General features: G+C 40.6%; 1 protein-coding gene across 5 annotated transcripts in view; it reads left to right on the forward strand.

Moving 5' to 3' along the window:
• Nucleotides 1-5,052: 5,052 nt before the first annotated feature.
• TDRD7 (tudor domain containing 7) overlaps nt 5,053-23,614 on the forward strand; it is a 76,945-nt gene continuing 58,383 nt past the window's right edge. For 2 of the 5 annotated variants that reach the window (XM_021691790.1, XM_021691794.1), the window contains exons 1-3: nt 5,053-5,171; nt 20,060-20,272; nt 22,584-22,725. In XM_021691790.1, coding sequence (XP_021547465.1) covers nt 20,066-20,272; nt 22,584-22,725 — 349 coding nt within the window. In that variant the 5' untranslated portion in view covers nt 5,053-5,171; nt 20,060-20,065. Of the gene's footprint in view, nt 5,172-5,603; nt 5,652-20,059; nt 20,273-22,583; nt 22,726-23,614 lie in introns of those variants that run through there. The other 3 variants (XM_044920805.1, XM_021691793.1, XM_021691792.2) reach the window with 3 other exon arrangements.

Raw genomic sequence — 23,614 nt, forward strand, 5'->3', positions numbered from 1 at the left:
GGAGCTCAACCAATGGAGCAGTTACCTTCAGGTGGGGCTACAAGGAAGATTTCCCAGGAGAGGAATTAACCGTACAGCTCATTTGGTTGTATGCAAGGTGATAGACATGAGAGTTTTGGTTTGGGTTTTCTCTTTGGAGACAATATAGAGAAGAAACAGATGAGCTCAGATGGGAAGTAAGATGAGAATAACTAGAGGTCTCTAAAATTGCAACTCTAAATTTTGGAGAGTGGAAGAGCTCAGCTGCCTAAGGCAGAGTAAAGTCAGAGAGACTCAGAAGAGGGTTGCGAGGGTCTCTTCCTCAGACTGTATCGCACACACCACACACTCCATCAGGTGAGATAAAAACGAAGTGAGCCATAGACATGGTCTTGGAGCACAGCTGCTGTCTCCCCTTCTTTCTACATGGTGGCTTGCAGGACTGAGAGAAGGGAAGGAGGGAAGGACAGAGATGCGCCTCAACCAATGGCTCTGGTCTTGTCTGCCTTGTGCAGGTGCTTCAGTGTTTGTGTCCAATGTGGCTCTCTCCAAACAAGCAGGCTTCCCAGGTGTAGACAAAAATGCATGAAGAGCTTTAGGTGGACATTTCACACTTAAAATATTCCCACCTTTCTCAGCCTAGGAAAAGGTGGCCACAAATCCATCTTCCTTCCTTACACCTGGGCCTTGATTTGCACTCTGTTTCCATGACAACCTCTCTCTCTCTCTCTCTCTCTCTCTCTCTCTGTGAGGCACTTGGATGGGCACAGATTACCTGCCAGGCTGCTGCCCACTGGCCTGCTGCTCCCGATCTCCCTCCTATCCACCTTGCCTATATCTAAATGCCACCTGAGCAGATCACAACCCCTCAACAGCCCTTGGGGATGGGAAGTGTGCCTGACTCTCCTGAAGGAGAACCACAGATGCTCCTGGCCCCCACTCCTGTCATCCAAAGATGAGCTTAGGCTTTTGCTGAGAGAGAATACCTTCCACCTCAGTCTCGTTGATTCTGAAAACTCTGCTCTTTGGCCTCAGGATATATGCCTCATATAAGGCAGTTTTTAACACAGGTTCCTAGTGGGACTTCAGGTGCCCCCAAACTGTTTTTGAGATCATATGCCAAATTTTGTATCCATGTGTTGCTTTCACATATTCAGACCTCCTTCTCCCACAAAAGGTAAGAGCCATTGTGTCTGAAGAACAACCAGTTTGTGTCATCTCTGATTCCCCTGAAATCCAATTACATCCAGAGCATGGGAGTTAATTCTTGAACTCCCTGAGCCTTGGACCATTTCCAAAGAAAGTAAACAAACTTCCTAACCTTTCCTTGCTATGTTAGCTATCCATGGACTTCTGAGAACCTCCTGATATGTCTTAGCCAAAAATCTGCCTGCGGAATGGACACTATCCAGGAACATATATGAAGGGTCAATGAACACATGAAAAGATGCTCAATATCATTAGTCATGGGGAAATGCAAATTAAAAACCTCAGTGTGATATCTGTATATATCCACTGAAATGGCTAAACTTAAAGTGACTGACAATTCCAAGGACCGGAAAGATTTGGAGCAACCGGAACTCTCATACATTGCTGGCAGGTGGGAGGAAAGGAGAACAAAATGATGCAGCCACTTTAGAAAACAATTTGTCAGTTTCTTATAGAGTTAGACATACACATTTTCTACCACCAGCAATTCGACTCCGAAGTCTTTATGCAAGAAAAATGTGTGACCACACAAAGACCTGTGTGTGATTGTTTACAGCAGTTTGGTCATAATAGTCCCAAACTGGAAATAACACAAATGTGTATCAAATGTGAATGGATAAACAAATCGTGACATATCCATACCTGTGATGGTGCTACTATGCAATGAGAAGGAGCAGACTGCTGATATATGTGACAACGTGGGTGACTCTCAAAAACATTATGCTGAGTGAAGGAAGCCAGACACAAAAGACTACATACTGTCTACATACTGTATGATTCCATTTACTGTAAGGAGCAGACTGCTGATATATGTGACAACGTGGGTGACTCTCAAAAACATTATGCTGAGTGAAGGAAGCCAGACACAAAAGACTACATACTGTCTACATACTGTATGATTCCATTTATTATATATATATATATATAAGGCAAAGGTAGAGTGACAGAAAGCAGATCAATGCCTGCCTGGGGCTGGAGATAGTGGGAAGAAATTAACTATAAAGAGGCACAGGGGAACTTTTTTTTTAAAGATTTACTTATTTGAGAGAGAGAGTGCTAGCAGGGGGAGGGACAAAGGGAGAGGGAGGGAGAGAGAGAGAAGCAGACTCCCCGCTAAGCACAGAGCCTGCCGCAGGGCTCCATCCCACAACTCTGAGATCATGGCCTGAGCTGAAATCAAGAGTCAGACCCACTGAGTCACCCAGACACCCCAAGAGGCACAGGGGATCTTTTTGGAATGATGAACTAGTTCTACATCTTGACGGTGGGGGTGGACACGTGATTGAATACATTTGTCAAAATTCATTAAACTGTACATTTAAAATATTATATGTAAAATATTCATTGAAAAAGCCGATTTAAAAAAAAAAACTAGCATCATTTTTCTTTAGATATAGGACAGTCCAAACAGAGAATTCCTTTGCAAAGATAAATAATCTCAGACTTGAGGTCAAATTACATTGCTTTTATGATTTACCCTGTATATTGGACTCTGGAGTTTTTCCTAGTTTTCTATTCCAACTGGCACTCTTTCAATGGGGAGATGCTTTTTACATCTTTCCCATATTAAAGGTAGAGCCAAAGGAGTTATTAGCACTGCAGAGTCCAAATTGGGTCTGGCTATATTTTAGGTCTGTTAAATCCACTGCAGCGTTTGGAGCAGATTAGAAGGGAGAGAGATCCTAAACAGACTGAAATACAGCAGCAGGGATGGAGAGAAGCGCCAAGGAGAGACATTTGGGCAGATCTAGTTAGAGACTAGATGTGGGAGTATCAAAGAGAACAGCATCCAAAGGAGATTTTGAATAGTTCCCCACCGCCTCTGGGGAGAAGCCCAAACTCCCATGCGTGGGCTCTCAGGCCTTCCGTGGTCTACTTCCAGTCTACCTTTTCATTGCCTGCTATCTCTTTTCACTGAACCAAAAGCCCCTCAAGGGGCACCTGGCCGGCTCAGTTGGTAGAGCACATGACTCTTGATCTTGGGGTCATAAGTTTGAGCCCCACGTTGGATGTAGAGTTAACTTAAAAAAACTAAAAATTAAAAAAAAAGCTCCTCAAGTGTAGGCTTATGCCTTAATATAGTAGGCACTCCATGAAAGTTACATAATAGTGGGTGTTCAATATGTACTAGTTGATTTTCCATTCACCTAGAGATAGACATTTGTGTTGTTTCTATTTTTGGCTATTATAAACAAGGCTGCTATGAATATTCCCATCCAGGTCTTTGTGTGGACATTGCTCTCATTTCTCTTGGGTAAATCCTGGGAATGGAATTGCTGGATCATATGGTCGGTTTATTATATCCATACACTGGGATACTACTCAGCAATAAAAATATATGAGCTTTTGGTACACACAACAACATGGATGAATCTCAACATATTTATGTTGAGTGAAAAAAGCTGGTCACCCCCGCAACACACACCAAAAGACAACATATACTGTATGATTCTATTTATAGAAAACTCTAGAAGAAGCAAACCAGGGGCACTGGGGTGGCTCAGTTGGTTCGGTATCTGACTCTTGGTTTCAGTTCAGGTTGTGATCTCAGGGTCCTGGGATCAAGTCCCCCCTTGGGCTCTGTGCTCAACATGTGGAGTCTGCTTCAGGATTCTCTCTTCCTCTCCCTCTGCCCCTCCCCCCCACTCACGCTCGTTCTCTCTCTAAAAATAAATATAGATAAATAAAATCCTTGGGAAAAAAAGCAAACTATAGTGACAGAAAGCAGATCAGCAGTTGAGGGGGCAAGGGACAGAGAGGCACAAGAAGTGAGGATTATAAAAGTGACTTGAGGAAACTCTTTGGGGGTGATGGATGTGTTCGTTATTTTTATGGCAGTGATAGTTCCACAGCTGTAGACATACGTGAAAATATCAAAGTATACATTCTAAATGCGCAGTTTACAGTATGCCAATTACACTCAATAAAACTGTAAAAAAATACTGCTTGAAAAAACAGCAGACCCCAGTAAATGCATGTAAAATAAATGCAGGGAAGTGTTCACTGTTGGTTTAAGGAATACAAACCAAGGGCGCCTGGGTGGCTCAGTTGGTTAAGGAATACAAACCAATATGCCCAATATATGTTGGCTGAATTAATGTGTAGAAGGAATAAGTGAATGAATATTAGGTGTTCAAATTTTATAATGAATGAAGGAATTAATTTGACAAAATTTATGTCACCCTTATGTGCCAGGCACAATCCTAGGCTCTGGGAATAGACTGGAGAGCATGACAAAGATCCCTATGCTCATAGAACTTTAATTTGAGGACATCAGACAATGAAAAAGATTTGTAAAATACATATAGTGTGCCCAATAGGTGCTAAGAGAGAGAAAGCTGAGGAGAGAAAATATCGGGGACTGACATTTTTGAAAGTGGCACCCTCCTTGAAAAGGTGACGGTTGCGAAAAAACCTAAGGGAAACAGCGGACCAGGTGGATGTCTGGGAGAGCGAAAAGTAACTGCCCCGCAATTGTCGAAAGGAACGAGCAAGAGTTGAATGAAACGTCTGAAGACTGAATGAAGGCGGCTATAGGAGCGCACAAGTGCTGGCGAGGTCTTGCTGGGTCCAGCTGGGTCCCGGGCCCTCGCAGCCCGCCCGTACTTGCGTTGTCCACGAGGAGGCGCGCCTGAGCCCGCCCCGCAGTCGTCTTCCGCCGTCGGCCCGTGCGTGGGCACGCGCAGAAACCGCTAGGCGGCGTCGGTTTCCCTTCCCACGCGCGGACGCCGGCGTGGGCCGACGCGGCCGGGGAGCCCGCGCGTGCGCAGAGCCGAGGCCGGGCTGCCCTCGGGGCGGGGCGGAGCGGGGCGGGGCGGAGCGGGGCGGGGCGGGGGCTTGAGGTGATTCCCGAGCCGCCGCGGCGGCTCCGGCCGTGCGGGGAAACCGAAAGTGGGCGGCGGCCGCGGTTGTGGCCCTGGCTGAGACGGCGACGGGAGCTGGGCCCAGAGGCGCGGGGACGGGCCGTGGGCCCCCGGGACGAGGTGAGCGCAGGTCTTGCCGCTGCGGGCGCGACAGGTGCGGGGCGACGTCGGACGAGGTTTCGGGCGGGCGCGGCGCACCTGGGTCACTAGCGGGACAGTGGCCCGGGCGGGACTCGAACGGGCCTGGGGCCTCTTCCCTGCAGTCGCAGGGGATGCCCCGGGGGGAGTTGGAGTTCCAGAGCGTTGTGTTTTAAATCTCTGATGGGACCCCTCCCCCGGCCGCTGGGTGACAGGCTGGGCGTCCGCCTGGAGCCTGACAGACCCTCCCGCCGCCGGGACACTCAGTGCAACAGGGGAAATGCAGCAGTGGGGGTGTGGACGAGGGGCGGGAGAGGCTGACCAGGAAGTGGTTCCACAGCCGCTCGCCCGGAGCAGGGCATATCAGAGCCCCCGGCTGTCTGAGCTCGGTATTTTACACCGTGAGCTTTCAGTCCCTCAAAGACACGGGCCTCTGTGGACCAGCCCATGCAGGCCGCTCAGGTAATGCAGGGCACAAATACTATACATGGCTCTCGAACCGTGAGCCCCAGGCCGGTATACAGCTAGGAAGGAAACATGAATTCATGAATGAGTTGTCTCTTAACTTTGATCACGATCCAACAGGGTCAGGTGCTCAGCCTCAAGTTAATGGGAGGGGGCTTGGAGCCCGCACAACTTTTCTGCTCCGTTACGCTTGCGGGGTATAATGTATTTCCGGTTATAACCAAACAGTACCAGTCCCAAATAGTTTCAGAGAGCAAGAAAGGGAAATACCTGTATTAGAAAAAGTACTGGCCCAAAAGGATTCTGATAACCGCCCTACAAAACAAAACAAACTGCTGATCTGGGTGAACACCCCCACCCCCCCCATCGTGCAGGTGGAAAATTTGCAGTAAAGCGTTCTGCCTAGTGATATGCAACAACCTAATGACAGAAGCGAAACTTAGACCCAAATTTCTAAGTCATCCTCAGCTGCCTTGATGTGTGGGTGTTGCATACTGCAAATAGTGTGGGCTTTGCAGACCTGGATTGGAAATCTGGGCTTCTCCTCTTACTAATTGTGGATCGTGAATAAATTACTTTTTTTGAGCCTGGTTTTCTGTGTATCATGTAGAAATGTTTAACATAATTCCACACAGCTTTTGTGAGGTAACTATTGTAAATCTTTTGGTTTATAATAATGGTCAAGAAATGTTAACTCTTTTCCTTTCCCCAAGCTTCCCATATTTTACATAATTGGATTTCCGTTTCTTGGAGTCCTCTAATATAACATTAAGTGGCACGTGGTGGGGATTTTGCCATTTCCACTTAATTGACATTTCAGAGCATCGGTTACACGCAAAGTACTGTGCTGGGTACAGAATTGCTCCTGGGTCAGCTGCATTAGAATCCACATCTCCTGTGCCCCAGCCTAGGGCCCTTTGGTGGCACACAGATTTCCTCTTTGCTAGTTAAACACAGTGAGACTGTGAGGCAGCGGTTGGCAGTGCCTTGGGACTTCAGTCCCTGTACACTGGAGATGGAACATAATCCCCGCTAATGCCCTTTTAAGTGTATTGGTTTATTGGTTGAACGTGGCTGAATGAACTACTGTGTTTTGTACCAAGAGATTTAAACTTCTTGAAGGACTTCTCTTTAAATTCTCTGTGCAAGGTAATCTAGTTGGAGACTTAATATGAATTTAAAGGAAAATACTTTATAATCCAACTCTAAGTGCCTATTCTGTGTTCAAGTGCTGTTTTCAAGAACCGAGATTTGACAGAGTGCTTTGCATCTGGGCACTTTCAGGATCAGCAGATGAATACAGTTAAGGACCCAAGTTCCTTGGTACTTGCGTGAAATGTAATTTCATACTTATGTAAATTGGTTTTTCTTTCTCTATGCAAAACTTATTTTCTCTGCCCTCTACTCCTGTCTTTGTACTTTTGAAAGATTCATTTTTTGGCCAAATGTATTTTAAAAAATTTTTCATTCAAACTATTTAAAAGGAATCAATTTTGTCATTTTTAGCTGTGATGTGTATATATGCCAGTTAGAACTGCTGGTCAGCACAAGATAGCTAATGACTCTAAAGCAAACTCAATATTATAGCTGTGCAGCTTTGTCAGGAGGAAGCCAACCTGTGGTTTCCATTAGATCTTTGGATCCCACTTCAGAACTTGAAGGACTCCAAGGAAAGTTTAGAATCACAGATCTTTTCCATCCTCCTATCTTCCATATGAAAAAAAGAGACCTGAAGTGACTCACTCAAAGGGTCACAGCTAATTAGTAGCAAAACTAGGATTAAGATCCCAAATCCTAACTAAGCCACTTTATTATCTCAAGAGTTTTTTCTCTAATATGCAGATTTATGGGAAGCCCTTACTTATTCATAATATGTAGTTAGTAATGCATGTACAGTTTAGAGCTTGAAATTACAATAATAATAATAACAACAACAACAACAATAAATGCTCCCTGAAGATACCCTGTGGAAATATATCATCACCTGAAGGTGTTAATTACTATCTTTCTTTTTATGAGTATTTTTTTTATAAAGACTTTATTTACTTATTTGAGAAAGAGAGACAGAGAGAGAGAGGGAATACAAGCAGGGGGAGTGGGAGAGGGAGAAGCAGGCTTCCCGCTGAGCAGGGAGCCCGATGCAGGGCTCGATCCCAGGACCCTGGGATCATAACCTGAGCTGAAGGCAGCCGCTTAACCACTGAGCCACCCAGGCGCCCCGCTATCTTTCTTTTTAAAAAGATTTGGTAAAGGAGTAATTCAGGTGGTAACAAGTAGACTATACTGTAATTGGAAAGAAAACATGTTAAACTGTTGCAAGATGAGAAATCATCCTGGAAGGGTCTTAGACCAAAATCTTCCCTCTCTTAGGCTCAGTTTATTGATTTGTAAAATGAGGGGTTTGGGATAAACTAGATAATATCTAAAATCTTTTTGGCACAGACATTCTGAACTTTGAGGGCCTGGCTTGTTGCTAAAATAGTGTCTTCAAGTGAAAGGGCAGCCAATTACCACAAGTATTTGCCCTAAGGAGGTACTAAAAATTGTGTAGCTGACTAAAGAAGGTAAGAGAGATTACTCGGTGATTTCAATTTACCCTAATAATTCTTCAGATTTATTCTGGGGTTTAGTGCCACTCTGCAACTCAAATTTATGACATTGAGGAAGATGAGCCAAATAGTACAGCTGGAAATAGGTGAGAAAAGAGAAACGTAGAGAAGAGAAAGCACAGGTGAGAGCTGGACCAGCTGGGCTAATGGATAGTGAGGAATCTCAGGCTCTGGGAAGCACGGAACATGTAAATGACTGAGTCAGGGAGGCTTAGTCAGTGGTAAAGACTGTACCACATTCTTCAGAATAAGACTTTTTCAAGATGTTTATCAGGTATATTAAGGAGAAAAGCTGTGAATTTCCAAAATACAGTTTTGAGTGTGAGAATTATGTTAGGCTATTTAAATCATTTAAATATCTTAAATGATTTAAATCTTTCTTAAAAGTTATTACTTTCCCCTACTCCTTGCCCCACTTCTTGTACATTATTAGCACTTTGGAGTGCTCTGTGATTTATTGTGTAGTAAAAATAAAAAGGACAGAGTGAAAGGATAAAAGGAAATGTCAATTGCCACCACTGAATATTTGCAACAGTTAAAGATTCTTTTGGATTCGGGTGCGCATACCCTTAAATCAGAACGTGGTTGATCCCTGTTTCATGCCACTTTAAGGGCTGATCACTAAGTCAGTGTTCCCTAAGTCCAAATTACTTGCAGAAGCCAGTTCTAGACATTTGGAGCAGCTGTCTAAAAGGAAGTCCTAAGTTTGGGAACCAGAAGACCTGGGATCTTGTGGTTCTGGCCATAAAAATACATGAGTCCTGGAGTAATTGCTCTCGGCCTTAGTTTCCTCATTATTAAACTGAAGGGCTTGGAGGAGACGGACTGAAGGTGCCCACCAGTATTCCATGCTTCTCTCAGCTCTCTACTCTGAGGTTGGGCCCACCATCCTATGCTGTTCTCCTAAGCTGGGCAGGATGCAGGAACATTGTGGGATTGTGGTCTAGCATGGAATCTCTGCTCCCTGAGCCTTTGCCAAAGCAGTAAGTGACTTTTTGTCTACTAATTAAGTGAGAAATCTTGGAGGAGATCCAGTGGCTTTCTTACCAAGCTTTCCAGTTCGTAAGTATATTAATGAGGCAAATAAGAAAATCTGGGGAAATTCTGATATTTCAAATTTAATGCTGTACTAAAAATGTCTCCAGTATACCAATGCCTCACTGTGCTCTCAGACATTTAATGCATATATTCATAGGTAGTTTCCCATCCACACCATGCTTCCAGGAAATGCAAGTAACTACTGAATGCCAAGTACCCTATTAAGCTCATATAACTCTGTTGATGCTTGTCATTCAGAAGAGAGGCAAGGAAAGGAGGAGGAAAAAGAGCAAGACAAAGGAAGTGAAAGTCAAGTACAATTTGTTGTGGCCATTTTCTTCCTCCCTAAGGACTTTGCTATCTGACCTTAGTTAGTTTTTGAGGTCAAAAGTACTCTGATTAAATAATTCTCCAGACCCCCTCCACTTTACTTTGCTGTTTAGGATTCTTATTCAGCTCAAGCAGACCTTATATTGTCTAAGGAAACCCTTAAGAATTTTAACCTGAGAAGCTGTGGTCTAAAACAGAGCTAGCCAGCCTTATTTCTCTCAACCTAGCCTAACTTATGGTCACCAGGACTTGCATAACATTCTCAAAATAAAAGCAATTTGAGTTTTCTTAAACTCAGAATTGATATTTCTCACAACACTTTCAGAAAGTTGAAATAAAGGGGAAAGAGAGTTGAAAGGTCAAAAGAGCAACTTTAAAAATTTGGGGAGCCACTTTAGAGAAACTTCCAAACTTAATTTTTTGGGGGAGGACGGCTAAAGGTTTGCCATTGAGACACAGAGTTGCAATTCCCATAAACTTCCTCTTGTGCTTCTAATGGATGACATTCAACATAATAAACTTCATTTTTACAGTTAGAGGAAAGTATTGTATGCTTTTTCCAAAAGTTATTGAGTGTAATTGCCATCTTCAGAAAATCTCAAAAAATGCCATGACAATCAAGGAATTAAAATTTAGAGCATTTTAAAGCAATATAGATTAGAAAATAATGATTTTTTTAAAGCTCTAGTTGTAACTTTCTTTTTGTCCATTGCCCAAAGTAATAACGTTAATGTAGGAATCACAAATCCAACTGGAAGAAATTGACAAGCATGAGAATACCGCCTACATCTGCACAAGATGTGTAGTCACATTTTCCCTCCCAGGCTTTACTGTGCTTAACTGCTTCTCCCCAGCTTTGAGATCTTCAGTCTCATAGTCCAAGGGACCACCTTTCCCTCCAAAAACTTACAGCTACTGAAAGCTCTTGTGAAATCAGTATCCGTTTGTTTGTGAATCCCAACAGTACATGCACACTGTTTGAAAAACAGGAATACATGTAAGTGTGAGATACTTACCGGTATACAGACAGTGCCTACAGCTCATCGGGATGTGTGAACTTATGGTAGCACTGTGTCCCTGACCTGGGCCTACTCGTTGAGAACACTAGCTCAGAGTGAAAGGGCCTTGAAATAATCTACCTGATTCAACCACAGCTTGGTGACATAAGTGGCTGTCTTAGTTAATAACAATCATTAAAATTTGGAAGTCGTCTTTTTTTTTTTTTTTAAAGATTTTATTTATTTATTTGACAGAGAGAGACACAGAGAGAGAGGGAACACAAGCAGGGGGAGTAGAAGAGGGAGAAGTAGGCTTCCCACAGAGCAGGGAGCCCGATGCGGGGCTCCATCCCAGGACCCTGGGATCATGACCTGAGCTGAAGGCAGACTCTTTTTTTTTTTTTTTTAAGATTTTATTTATTTATGCATTAGAGAGCGTGCGCGAGAGAAACAGCATGAGAGGGGAGAAGGTCAGAGGGAGAAGCAGGCTCACCGCTGAGCTGGGAGCCCGATGTGGGATCCGATCCCAGGACTCCAGGATCATGACCTGAGCCGAAGGCAGTCGCTTAACCAACTGAGCCACCCAGGCGCCCCCGAAGGCAGACTCTTAACGACTGAGCCACCCAGGCACCCCTGGAAGTCGTTTTTTAATAAAGTAAATTAAAGATGATTCCTTTAATAGCTCAATGCATTATGCTCTATTTTAGTAAGTAGAAAAGGAGTATTAGATAGATGGAGGATTTCTCATTCATTCATCCAGTATTTATTGAGCTCTTGTTGTGGGCTAGGCACTAGGGATTCAGTAGCAAACAAAACCTCACAAATTCCAGCTTTCATGGAGCTCATAATCAAGTTGGGGAAACAGATGGTATAATTAAATAAGGAATACTGGGTGGTGATAAGTGCGAAGGAGTGAAATAAGGTAGGGAAGGGGTGTAGGGAACACTGGATAGCCAGCATAACAGTTCTGATTTTGGATAGGGTGGCCAGGGAAGGCCTTGCTGAGAAGGTAACTTTTGAGCAAATACCCAGAGGAGCTGAGGCAGGGAGCGGTGTGGCTCCTGTATGGAGAACAGATTCTAAGAGATGAAGTGGAAGCTAAGACCAGCTAGGAGGCAGTTACCCCAATCCAGGCAAGAGATGTTGTTAGCATGGACTAGAGTGATCACCACGGAGATAGTTAGGAGTGGGGGAATTGTGAATGTCAGCCTGTCTATCTTCATGTATCACGTGGTGATGGTGGTAAGGAGCTGAGAACCACTAATACTGAGTTGCTTCATTTTACAGAGAAGGGGATCAGAGCCCCAGGAGAAAGGATTTGTCCCAGGAAAATAAGTGCTCTTTGCACAGTGATATTGAACTTGGAGACACCGGCAAGAGGAGGCATGGGCACAGCCTTCTGCAATCCCTCGTCTCTCCCCACAGTCAAATCAAAATCAATATATCAATTACTAGTTAGAGGCACCCCTAAATTGTTAATGTTTGGGAGATCCTTGCTGGCAGGCAGTTCTTTCAGAGCAGAACTTAGGAAGGTAGAGGGGACATTTCAGAGAAAGTGGTCTGAAGTGATTCTCCCAAGGATGGAAGGAGTAGAAGGCTTTCGCATAGGGCAGCCTATAGAACCAGTCTCTGGTTAGCTTCTAAGATGAGATTAGACTTGTCCTTTCGAGCCAGCATCATATTGGAGTTCCATTATGTTTTAGTCATAGGATGTCCATTAGTGAGTAGAATGGATTTATGAGAATTTTTTTTACTCCCACAAATTAGTGATTTCTGCCCACCCACTAATGTAGCTGGGGAAAAGTAGACCACAGTGAAGAGGTGGTAATGGAACAGATGCTCTTTCCAGAAAGAAGGGAAGGAGGAGGCAGTAGAAACTCCTTCTCAAGGTGAAGGATAAGTCCCTCCTACTGAAACTCTCAGCAGGAATTTATAGTACTTCTGACTGGGGAAGAGCCAAATGTCATAAACAGTCTAGTCTAAACAGATCCAGGCACACTGCTCACACCCAAGTGGGTGTATTCCTACATGTGTGCTGACCACCTGGCATCATATCTACACATCACATGTCCATAATTCATAGTCAAGGCCCATTTGGAGATACACAGAGATGCAAAGTCCAACTTTACTCAGAAGAGCTCTAGATGAACAGGTTGGAGGGACAGTTTTGAAGGAAAGAAGGTGGGAAAGGTGGGGGTAAAAAAGTTGGGGAGGCTTTGCTCTGAGAGGTTAGTAGGTTATCCTTTGGTTTTTCCTCTTGCATATTAGAACTTGGCCAGCCTCCATTATGGTTTTTCCTACTTGAAGAAATAACTGTGCGGTAAAGGTTCAGTGATCTTTGACTGTTGAGTCAGGAACCATTACAAATCAAAGTCTGTCTCTTACATCGGGAGTATACTACTTAAGAGCCAGAATTTACACTTCAGATTTAACTTCTGGCAACCTTGAAATATAGGTCCCAAAGCCATCCTCTCTGAGCTGCTACCCAACACACTTGAAGTGTCCCTCCAAAGGGAATGGAGGTTCTGAGACTCTGCAGCTGTCATCTTTTGCTGCCATGAATTTTCTGTTTACTCTTTAGAGTGCCTGTCTATCTCACTGACTTGGAATCTGTACCATCCCTGTGAGTGGCTTCCATATACCTTATCATATCTTGGTTATTTAACTTCCCTGAGCTTTGGTTTTCTCATCTATAGAATGAGAATACTTTGCTCCCAGAATTATTATGTATATTAAACTTTTAGAAAATCCAAATCTCAGAATTTGGATTCTCAAAAGAGAAAGAAAAACATATGTCTACCCGAAGATTTATACTATTCAAAGCAGCCTTATTTATAATACCCCCAAATTGGAAGCAACCCAAATGCCTATCAACATTCAGATGGATAAATAAATTGTGGCATGTCTACACAGTGAAATATTGCTTATCATAGTATACGAAGTATTTGCTGATAAATGGGGAAACATGGATGAAACTCAAGAACACCAGGCAAAAGTGATCTGTCCTGACAGAAAGCAGATTAGTGGTTGCCAGGAGCCAGGACAGTGTATATGAGAAGGTGAGAGTTGCCTGCAAAGTGGCACAACTTGAAAGAACTTCTTTCTCTCAGACTTACTGATACATACTTTACATATAATAAAAGTCACCTTTTTTTGGTTTACAGTACTATGGATTTTGACAAACTTACATAGTTTGTCAGTCAAGACATAGAATATTTCCATCACTCCCCCAAATTGCCCTGTGCCTTCTCTGTAGTCCATCCCCTCCCTATACTCCCATCCCTTGGCAACCACTGATCTAATTTCTATGCGTATAGTTTTGCCTTTTCCAGAATGTTACATAAATAGAATCATATAGCATATAGTCTTTTGTGTCTGTCTTCTTCCACTTAGCATAATGTGAGAGTCATCCATATAGTTTTATGTATCAATAGTTTGTTCCTTTTAATTGCTGAATAGTACTTCACCACATGGATGTACCATATTTGTTGATTCATTGACCTGCTGATAGACATTTGGATTGTTTCTAATTTGGTGATAATTATGAATAAAGCTACTATAAATATTTAATTACAGGTTTTTGTATGAACATATGTAATTATTTCTCTTGGGTAATGACATACATGTAAGTTTTTTGGATTGTATGATAAGTATATGCTTCTTACTTCATAAGAAACTGCCAAGCTGTTTTTTTTCAAAGTACTGTTTTGCAAGCCCACCAGACATGTACGAGAATTCTAGTAGCTCTGCATTCTTATCAGCACTTCATATTGTTGGTTTTTTAGAAGTTTAAGCTATTCTAATGGATGGGTAAGTGATGCCTCATTGCAGATTTAATTTTCATTTCCCTAAAGAATAATGTGTTTTTTGGCCATCTACATCTCTACTTTAGTAAACTTAGTATGTGTTCAAATATTTTGCACATTTTAAATTGGGCTCTTTGTTTTCTTATTGAGTTTTGAGTGCTGTTTATATATACTGGTTACCAGTCCTTTACCAGTTGTGTTATGAAAATATATTCTTTTTCAACATCTCCTTGGTGATTCGGGGTCTTTTCTGATTCCATACAAATTTTAGGATTGTTTGTTCCAGCACTTTGAAAAATGTCATTGGAATTTTGATCGGGATGGCATTGAAGGTATAGATTGCTCTGGGTAGCATAGACATTTTAACAATGTTTATTCTTCCGATCCATGAGCATGGAATATTTTTCCATCGTTTTGTGTCTTCTTCAATTTCTTTCATGAGTGTTTTGTAGTTCCTAGAGTATAGATCCCTTACCTCTTTGGTTAGGTTTATTCCGAGGTATCTTATGGTTTTTGGTGCTATTGTAAATGGAATCGTTTCTTTAATTTCTCTTTCTACAGTTGCGTTGTTAGTGTATAAGAAAGCAACTGATTTCTGTGCATTGATTTTGTATCCTGCCACATTACTGAATTGCTGGATGAGTTCTAGTAATTTGGGGGTGGAGTCTTTTGGGTTTTCCACATAAAGTATCATGTCGTCTGCGAAAAGAGAGTTTGACTTCTTCTTTGCCAATTTGAATACCTTTTATTTCTTTTTGTTGTCTGATTGCTGTTGCTAGGACTGCATAATGAATTGCATAATGAATCAACAAATATGTTGCTAGGACTGCATGGAGCACTGGGTGTTATACGAAAACAATGGATCGTGGATCACTACATCAAAAACCAATGATGTATGGTGACTAACATAACATAATAAAATTTAAAAAAAAATAGAAGAAACAACAAAAAAAGAAAATATATTCTTTCAGTCTGTGGCTTGTCTTTTCATTTTCTCAACAGAAATTTAAATTTAAAAGAGCAGAAATTTAAAATTTTGATGAGATCCAATTTGTCAATTCTTTCTTCTGTGTTCTAAAATAAAATCTTAGCCAAACCCAAGGTTGCAAAGATTTACTCCTTTGTTTTTTTCTAGACGTTTTACAGTTTTAGCTTTTTCAAGCTAGACAGCAGTCTTGAACTTTGTCCATTGAATTTTTTTGGTAACTGTCAAAAATCACTTGACTATATATGTGTTGGTCTATTTCTGGATTATGTTTTCTGTTCCATTGATGTAACTGTCCTTTTGACAATACATTGCTTTGATTAATATACTTTTATAGTAAGTCTTGAAATCAGTCTTTTTGCACTGGCAAGGACCTCCAGTGTGATAATGAATAGGAATGAAGAGAGTGAACATTCTTGTCCTTTTACCAGTCTTAGGGAGAAAGCATTCATTCTTTTCTTGTTACATATTATGTTAGCTGTGGGTTTTCCGCAGATATTCTTTATCAGGTTGAGGAGGTCCCCTTCTATTCTTACTTTCTGAGAGTTCTTATCATAAATGATTTTGAACTTTGTCAAATGTCTTTTCTTCACCTATTGATATCATGTGGTTTTTCTCCTTTAGTCTGTTGATATAGTTACATTGGTTGATTTATGAATGTTGAACGAGTCTTGCATTTCTAGAGTAAACCATAGTTGATAATGATGTGTTATCCTTCTTACATATTGTTAGATTTGGTTTGTTAATATTTTGTTAGGAATTTTTGCAATTATGTTAATGAGGGATGTTGGTTTGTGCTTTTCTTATAATGTTATTTCTGGTTTCAGTATCAGCATAATGCTGGCCTCATAAAATGAGTTTAGAAGTATTCCCTTCCCCTGTGTTGTTTGGAAGAGTTTGTGTAGAAGTAGCATTATTTTTTCTTGAAGTTTTGGTAGAATTGACAATAAAATCATCTGGGTTTGAGTTTTCCTTATGTGAAGGTTTTTAACTACAAATTCAACTTCTCTAACAGATACAGGGATATTAAGGTTATTTATATCTTCTTGAATAAGCTTTAGAATTTGTGTCTTTCAATGAATTTACTCCATTTCATCTAACTGACCAAAATTATTGGCGTAAGTTATTCATTATATTTGCTTTTTAATGGCTATATGACCTGTATTGATGGCCTGTTCTTTAATCCCATTAATAATAATTTGTGTCTTCTCTCTTTTTTTCTTTATCAATTTTATTGATGTTTTTAAAAAACTAGTTTTGGTTTCATGATTTTTTTCTTTAACTTTTCTGTTTCATTACTGATGTGTTTCATCAGTTCGATATTAATTTTGCTCTCATTTTTATTACTTCTTCCTTTTTCTTTTGGTATAATTTGCTCTCTTTTCTCAAGATAGTAGATTAGATCACTGAATTGGGACCTTTCTTCTTTTCTAACATAGGCATATAATGCTACAAAATTCTCTTTAAATATTGTTTTAATGGCATCCAGCAAATTTCTGTACATTGTGTTTTCATTTATTTAAAAATATTTTCTGATGTTTTTGTTCTGAAGGAGGCTTCCTTTCTGACCCTTGGTGTTTTAGAAACGTCATTAAATTGCAAATACGTAGGGATTGTCCACATATCTTTCTGTTACTGATACCTAATTTAATTTTTTTCTGGTCATGGGATACTCTTTGTATAATTTCAGCTATTCTAAATTGGTCAAGGATTGTCTTAAGTCCCAGAATATATTCTGTTTTGGTGAATGCCCCACGTGCTCTTGAAAAGAATGTGTATTCTGCTATTATTGGGGTAGGGCCTTCTATAAATATCGGTTAGGTCAGTTTGGTTGATGTTGTTAATCAGCTCTTCTATATCCTTACTGATTTCTTGTTTACTCGTTCTGCCAATTACTGAGAAAGAAGTGTTGAATTTTCCAAATAATTGTGAAGGTATTTATTCTTTCAGTTCTATTGGTTTCTGCTTCATGTGTTTTGAAGCGCTGATATTTGGTGCAGTCACATTGGGATTCTTATATCTTTCTGATGAATTAACTCCTTAATTATGTAATGTCTGTCCTTATCCTGGGTGATATTCCTTGTTTTGGTATTAATTAATATGGTATATCTTTTTCTATCTTTTTACTTTGAACCTATGTTGTTTCTCGTATATAGTGTGTAGGTAAGTCTTTTATATCCACTCCACCAATCCTAAATTTTTATTGAGATATTTTCAACATTTACATTTGATGTAATTATTGCTGTGGTTGGCTTTAAATCTACCATTTTGCCACATGTCTTCTATTTGTGTTATCTGTTCTTTGTGGTGGTTGTTGTTTCTGCCCCCCCCGTGTTTGCCTAATTTTTTCTTTTTTTACTTCTAATTGCTTTTTTTTTTTTTAATTCCAGGATAGTTTACATATGGTAGTATATAGTTTCAGGTGTACATCTAATTGCTTTTTGGTTTAACTTTTTATCCTGCTTTATCTTTACTACTGGCCTATTAATTATGCTTCTTTAAAAATTTTTAGTGGTTGCCATAAGGTTTACAATATATGTCTTTATCACATTCCCCTTTCAAATACTATTATACTGCACATTGTGTATATACACATAGTATTAATTAAATGTTGGTGCTGGTGGTGACTTTTGAACAGAGTTAATATTTAGCAGAGGGAAGTATATAATGAGTATTTAGGTTATTTGCCATGTAAACCTCGCTGTCATTTGAGTATCATATTTATAATTAAGAGCACTCACAAAGAAGCTGATATCATATCTCCTTTTCAAAATGGACAAAGGAGGGAAATGCTAGCACTGTAGACTAGGCCTCCTTCTTGTTTTCTAAACCAGAGAAAGAATAAGACTGTCTAGAACTCTGTACTGTCCAATATAGTATCCACTAGCCACATTTAATTCCAATTAAATTAAAAATTCAGTTCCTCAGTCGTGCTGGCCACACTTCAAGTGCTCAGTCACCACGTGTATTGGACAGCACAGATATAAAACATTTCCATCAGCACAGAAGGTTCTGTTGGGTAGCACTGTTGAAGGAAGAATTTTTTTTTTTTAAAGATTTTATTTATTTGAGAGAGAGAATGAAAGAGAGAGAGAGCACAAGAGCGGGGAGGGTCAGAGGGAGAAGCAGACTCCCCGCTGAGCAGGGAGCCCGATGTGGGACTCGATCCCGGGACTCCAGGATCATGACCTGAGCCGAAGGCAGTTGCTTAACCAACTGAGCCACCCAGGCGCCCTGAAGGAAGAATTTTTTAACAAGTTGTCCATGGCTTGCCTTCCTAAGTCCACTTTTCCTGGCTTCTTGAATGTCATTCTGTCATTGTATCACCATTCCATTTACTATTAGTCCAAAGAGAATATGAGTGGTTAATTTTGAAAAATGCCAGTTACTGACCAATGAAAATTCATTTTTTCTCTTGCTTGACCTGTCTGCTGTGTATGACACTTTTGAATATACCATTCTTCTTGGTTCTTTCCTCTTTTTGTTTATATGGCACCAGCTCTGCCTTTTCGACTTCTATCTCTCTGGTTACTTTTTCTCTCAGCCTTTTATAGGTTCTTCTTTCTCTGCCCATGCTTTAATGACAGCCTTCCATAGAGGTCCATCCTTAACCTTATTTTTGACTCCCTGGATACCAAATACCACATATATGTTGAAGGCCAGCAACTCTAAATCCACCTCAGATCTCTAACCTGAATTCCTAGTTAATATATCTGTGTGGCTGACCTACAAGCATCCCAGCCTCCATATGTCCCAAAGGAATTCATTCTCTTTCTCTCTTACAAACCTGTTCTACCTCATCTCAGTGTGGGTCATTACTTCCCACCATGTTTCTAAGCTAGAAACTTGGGAACTTCCCTCATTATACAAACCAGTTAATCAATTTCTGTTGATTCTACCTCCTAATCACCTCTTAAATTGATTTTTTGTTTATTCCCAGGGCCCTGTTTTCAAGTCCTCCACATTTCCAAGTATCTTGACAACTTATCAGTTTTTCTCCTTTGCATTTATCGTCCCCACTACTGAATAGTTAGCTTTTCTAAAATGCAGAGTTGATCACTTTATTCCCCTGTTTAAAATATCTCTAAGGCCCCACATTATGTTTGCCAAAATGCACATGTTAACATAATATAGGGGTCTCATCTGGATCTGCCTCTCTCCACTTCTTTCAGTCCTCAGCTTATAACCTTAGAGTCTTTGTTCAGTTATGTCCAGCCACTTGACTGCCTGGAATTCCTCAGAATCAACCATGTACTTCTCTCTGAACTCTGTGCCTTTTGAACTTCCTGTTCCCTTTACTTGAGGTTGATACCTCTCCCCATCCTTAGCCCACACACCCTTTTCCTCCTTGCCTGGCTGATTCCTTCATGTCCTTCAGGATTCCATTCAGGCCTCCCCTTATCTGGGAAAAATTCCCTTCCCTCCCCAGACTAGTCTTTTTGCCCATCTGACTTCCCTGTCTTCTCATAGTATTCTGTGCTTTTCTCCACCATAGCAGTTATTTCTCTGTATTGTAATAGCACAGAAAATATTCTGTAATAGTTGATGGGATAATCTAACACGTGTACACTCTGAAAATCTATTTGAATCCATAGACTAATGAATCCTATTATAGTAACCTTCTATTATGTTCTTATAGGTGAAGATGCTGGAAGCAGATCTGGTTTCAAAAATGCTACGAGCTGTCCTACAGTCTCATAAGAACGGAATAGCATTACCCCGACTCCAAGGAGAGTACAGATCCTTGACTGGAGACTGGATCCCCTTTAAGCAGTTAGGTTACCCTACACTAGAAGCCTATCTGAGAAGTGTGCCAGCAGTTGTGAGGATAGAGACTAGTAGATCTGGAGAGGTAAGAAGGTAATTGTGCATGTCACAAGAGTCAAACCAATCTTAATTGCCTGCCTGGCACTTCTAATCTCCTAACTAGAATAGAAGTCAAAGTGAAAAGTACTAGCTAAGTGGTTTGAGATTGGTAGTGAAAGAACAGCATCCAAAGCACAACCTAGATTCTGATGTCTTTTACTTTTTCCCTCAAATTCTTTTCATTGTAAAAATAAGACTCTAATCACATTAAATAAAACATTTTAAAGTTAAAGTTTACCCAGTCTTCAGCGTTCAAGCAAAATAAGTGTACTGGAGACCTAACTGCCAAGTGTCACACCCCATGCATTATAAACCTGCTACAACTGTTTTTGCCCAGGTCATAATGACCTCCTAGTACCAAAGCTAATAGATACTTATAAATTCTCATTGTTTTACCTCATTCCTATCTGTTCCTATTTTCTGGACCCTCGTTCAGTCCCTAATGGATCATTCAGCACTTTGATTATTACAGGGTTATCCCTACCATTCTCCTTGTCTTGAATTCCTTCTTTCTCTAGGCTGTTCTGCCCTTCACATCATTATGATCATGGTATTTAAATTTTTTAGTTTCTCTGGAAGAATATTTTATGTATAACATAGCAATTTGGTGTAGTAATGAAATGTTTTATTGCACATACCCTGTGACCCAGCAGTTTCACCTCTTGGTGTCTGCCCAATGCACAGTGTGAAAGATATAGACAAACCATTGTCCAAAAGACAAAAAGCACCCACCTCCCCAAACAGCACATTCTTTTGGGTACATTTCTGCATGTGTAAATAGATATAACAGATCTGAGTTATTTCTCCCCAAAACTTGTAATAGTTGTTGTTCTGTTTGGTGGCATAGGGAAGGCGGTAGAGGAGAGAAAAGGGGACCATGATTGGGAGAGTGATGAAAGGGAAGACTCACCTGATCTGTAATAATTTTTATAAGGAGCATGTATAAATTAATTAACTATCATATTAATAATAAAACTTGTTTCAACATCCCTGATTCTCCCCCAGAGCTTTAAGCCCCCTTTCTGTCTCCTTGGTACTTTGTAATACATCCAAGATAGCACTTGACACAGTGTTTTCTATTTAGTCTCTTTGTGTCTTTTTTTTTGTAAGTTTCTTGAGGATGAATGATTGTTTTTTCACCCCTAATAGTTGGTGCTTAATAAATACGTGTTTGAATGTGTGAATGATCAAATGTCTTCATGAATTAATTAATATATTAATAATGCCTCCTATGGTTACTAGGCTATAATTTACTCAACCCTGCTCTCCTATTAGGAACATTTTTAATGTTTCCAAGTTTTGATTATTAAAATAACCCCTATTGCACATTTTCGGTATGTAAATTTTTCTTCCTTTCAATCATGTTCTTGTAATATATTTTCAGGAATAGAAATACTGGGCCAAAGAATAGAGTATGCCTTGGCTTATGTAAAGCCTCATTGCTTTCCTGTTCTTGATTTCAACTTAGAATCAGAGACTTTTTAACACTATGATGGGGCTTTTAGAGACTTACATACTTGAAAAAAAAACTCCTATGTATCACACCGGTTTTTTTCAAAAGATGAAAAGCTGAGCTGCTGTGTTTTAAGCAGGTGCCACTGGGCCCAGGGCCTCAGGTTGCCCTGCCTTGCCCTCACTCCTCTGCCACTGCCACTGTGAGGCCCCGGAGCTGCCGTTGAACAGCATGAAAACCCCAGATCTAAGCCCACTCCCTCCTCACAGCTGAGAATACTAAGATGTGGGAGGTAAACTGATTTTTCCCAAGTCACCCAGTTAATCCACTTCAGTGACAAGATTAGGATTGGGTGGTCTTTGAGAGGTAATACAAATAGCAATTATGAGTACGTACTTAGGATTCAGAGAGATAGCCTAGCTGTGTGACTTAGGAAGTTTGCTTAACTTTCCTGAGCTCCATTACCCATGTATAAAATGGGAATAAAATATATCTCGAGGATTATATGAGATAATATGTGGGACACAGGTTTCTTCTGGTTCATTTGTTAAGCCCATAGTACCTAGCACATTGTAGATGCTTAATGAATACCTATTTAAGGAATAAATACAATTTTCAATTTGAGGAAAGATTATTCAAAGTGCTAGACTATTCGTGGTTTCTCTTGTAGAATATGTGATGTTTGTAATGTTGCTCTATCAGTATCGAGGAGAGAGATGTAAATATTTGCATAGAGTTTGATTTGGGATGTGTAAACTCGCTAAGATCCACTTTTAAAAATGAGCCTCTAGGCACCAGTGAATCTGAGAAATGTTTCTCCTCTCACCTTGCCTCTCGTGAATAGATTACCTGCTATGCCATGGCCTGTACAGAAACTGCAAGAATTGCTCAGCTTGTGGCTCGTCAGAGGAGTTCTAAAAGGAAAACCGGGCGGCAAGTTAATTGTCAGATGAGAGTAAAGAAAACCATGCCATTTTTTCTAGAAGGTAAGCTCTTTTCATATGCTAAAATTTTAAGCCTGTCTATGAATACATCGTCATATAGAATTATGGAAGCATTGCTTGTATTCATGATAAACACCTCTGTTTGTTAACATTCACACGTCAAGGGGGAAATCCTAAAGTTAGTATTTCCATTTGAAATTGACTTCCATCACCAGATGATGAGCATAATTTACTAAGTTATTATACAGCGTGAAATAACTCAGAATAGATTTTAATTAAGCTTATTGTGGCAGAGTATTGCTTTATTCTTTTAAGTTATTTGGGGTAAAGCCTAATCCAAAATGTTGGATGAACCAAGAACCTAGGATTTAATGCCTTATTTAGCAAATCATGTCTTCATACTTTTATACTAAAATCCTCTATTTTCAGGAAAAAAACCCATGAATTATATAATATACAAAGGTGTTGTAGGCAACTCAGCCAGTGTTTGAGATGGCTGAGATGAACACTCATCTCAAGTAGCTTATAATCATTCTAAAACTAAATTCTCAAGATATAGTTCAATGGTAATATAAAAGAGTAGATGCCTGAATGCCACAGTGAGCGTTTTCAGCAAGGGAGCAGTTGTGGTGAGAACGGCAATGGAGGGCTTCATGGTGAAGGGGGACTTGACCCAGACCTCAGACGGTGGGAAGAGTTTAAGTTGATGGAGAAGAGCTAGGAGGACTGAGTATTGTGCATTTGTGGCAGCACGAGGTGGCTGCCACTGAAGGGGTGAGTGCTGAGTAGACGGATGATAACTGGCTAGTTGAACATACGAAGCCACATTGTAAAGAATCTCACCTGCTAAATACCAATCTGTTCTTCCCCCACTGACAAACCCTGTAGTGGCAACTTCCTCGTGTTCTTACAAACTGTTCTGAGGATAGAG

This window comes from Neomonachus schauinslandi, chromosome 13 (assembly GCF_002201575.2).
Source record: "Neomonachus schauinslandi chromosome 13, ASM220157v2, whole genome shotgun sequence".
Classification (NCBI taxonomy): domain Eukaryota; kingdom Metazoa; phylum Chordata; class Mammalia; order Carnivora; family Phocidae; genus Neomonachus; species Neomonachus schauinslandi.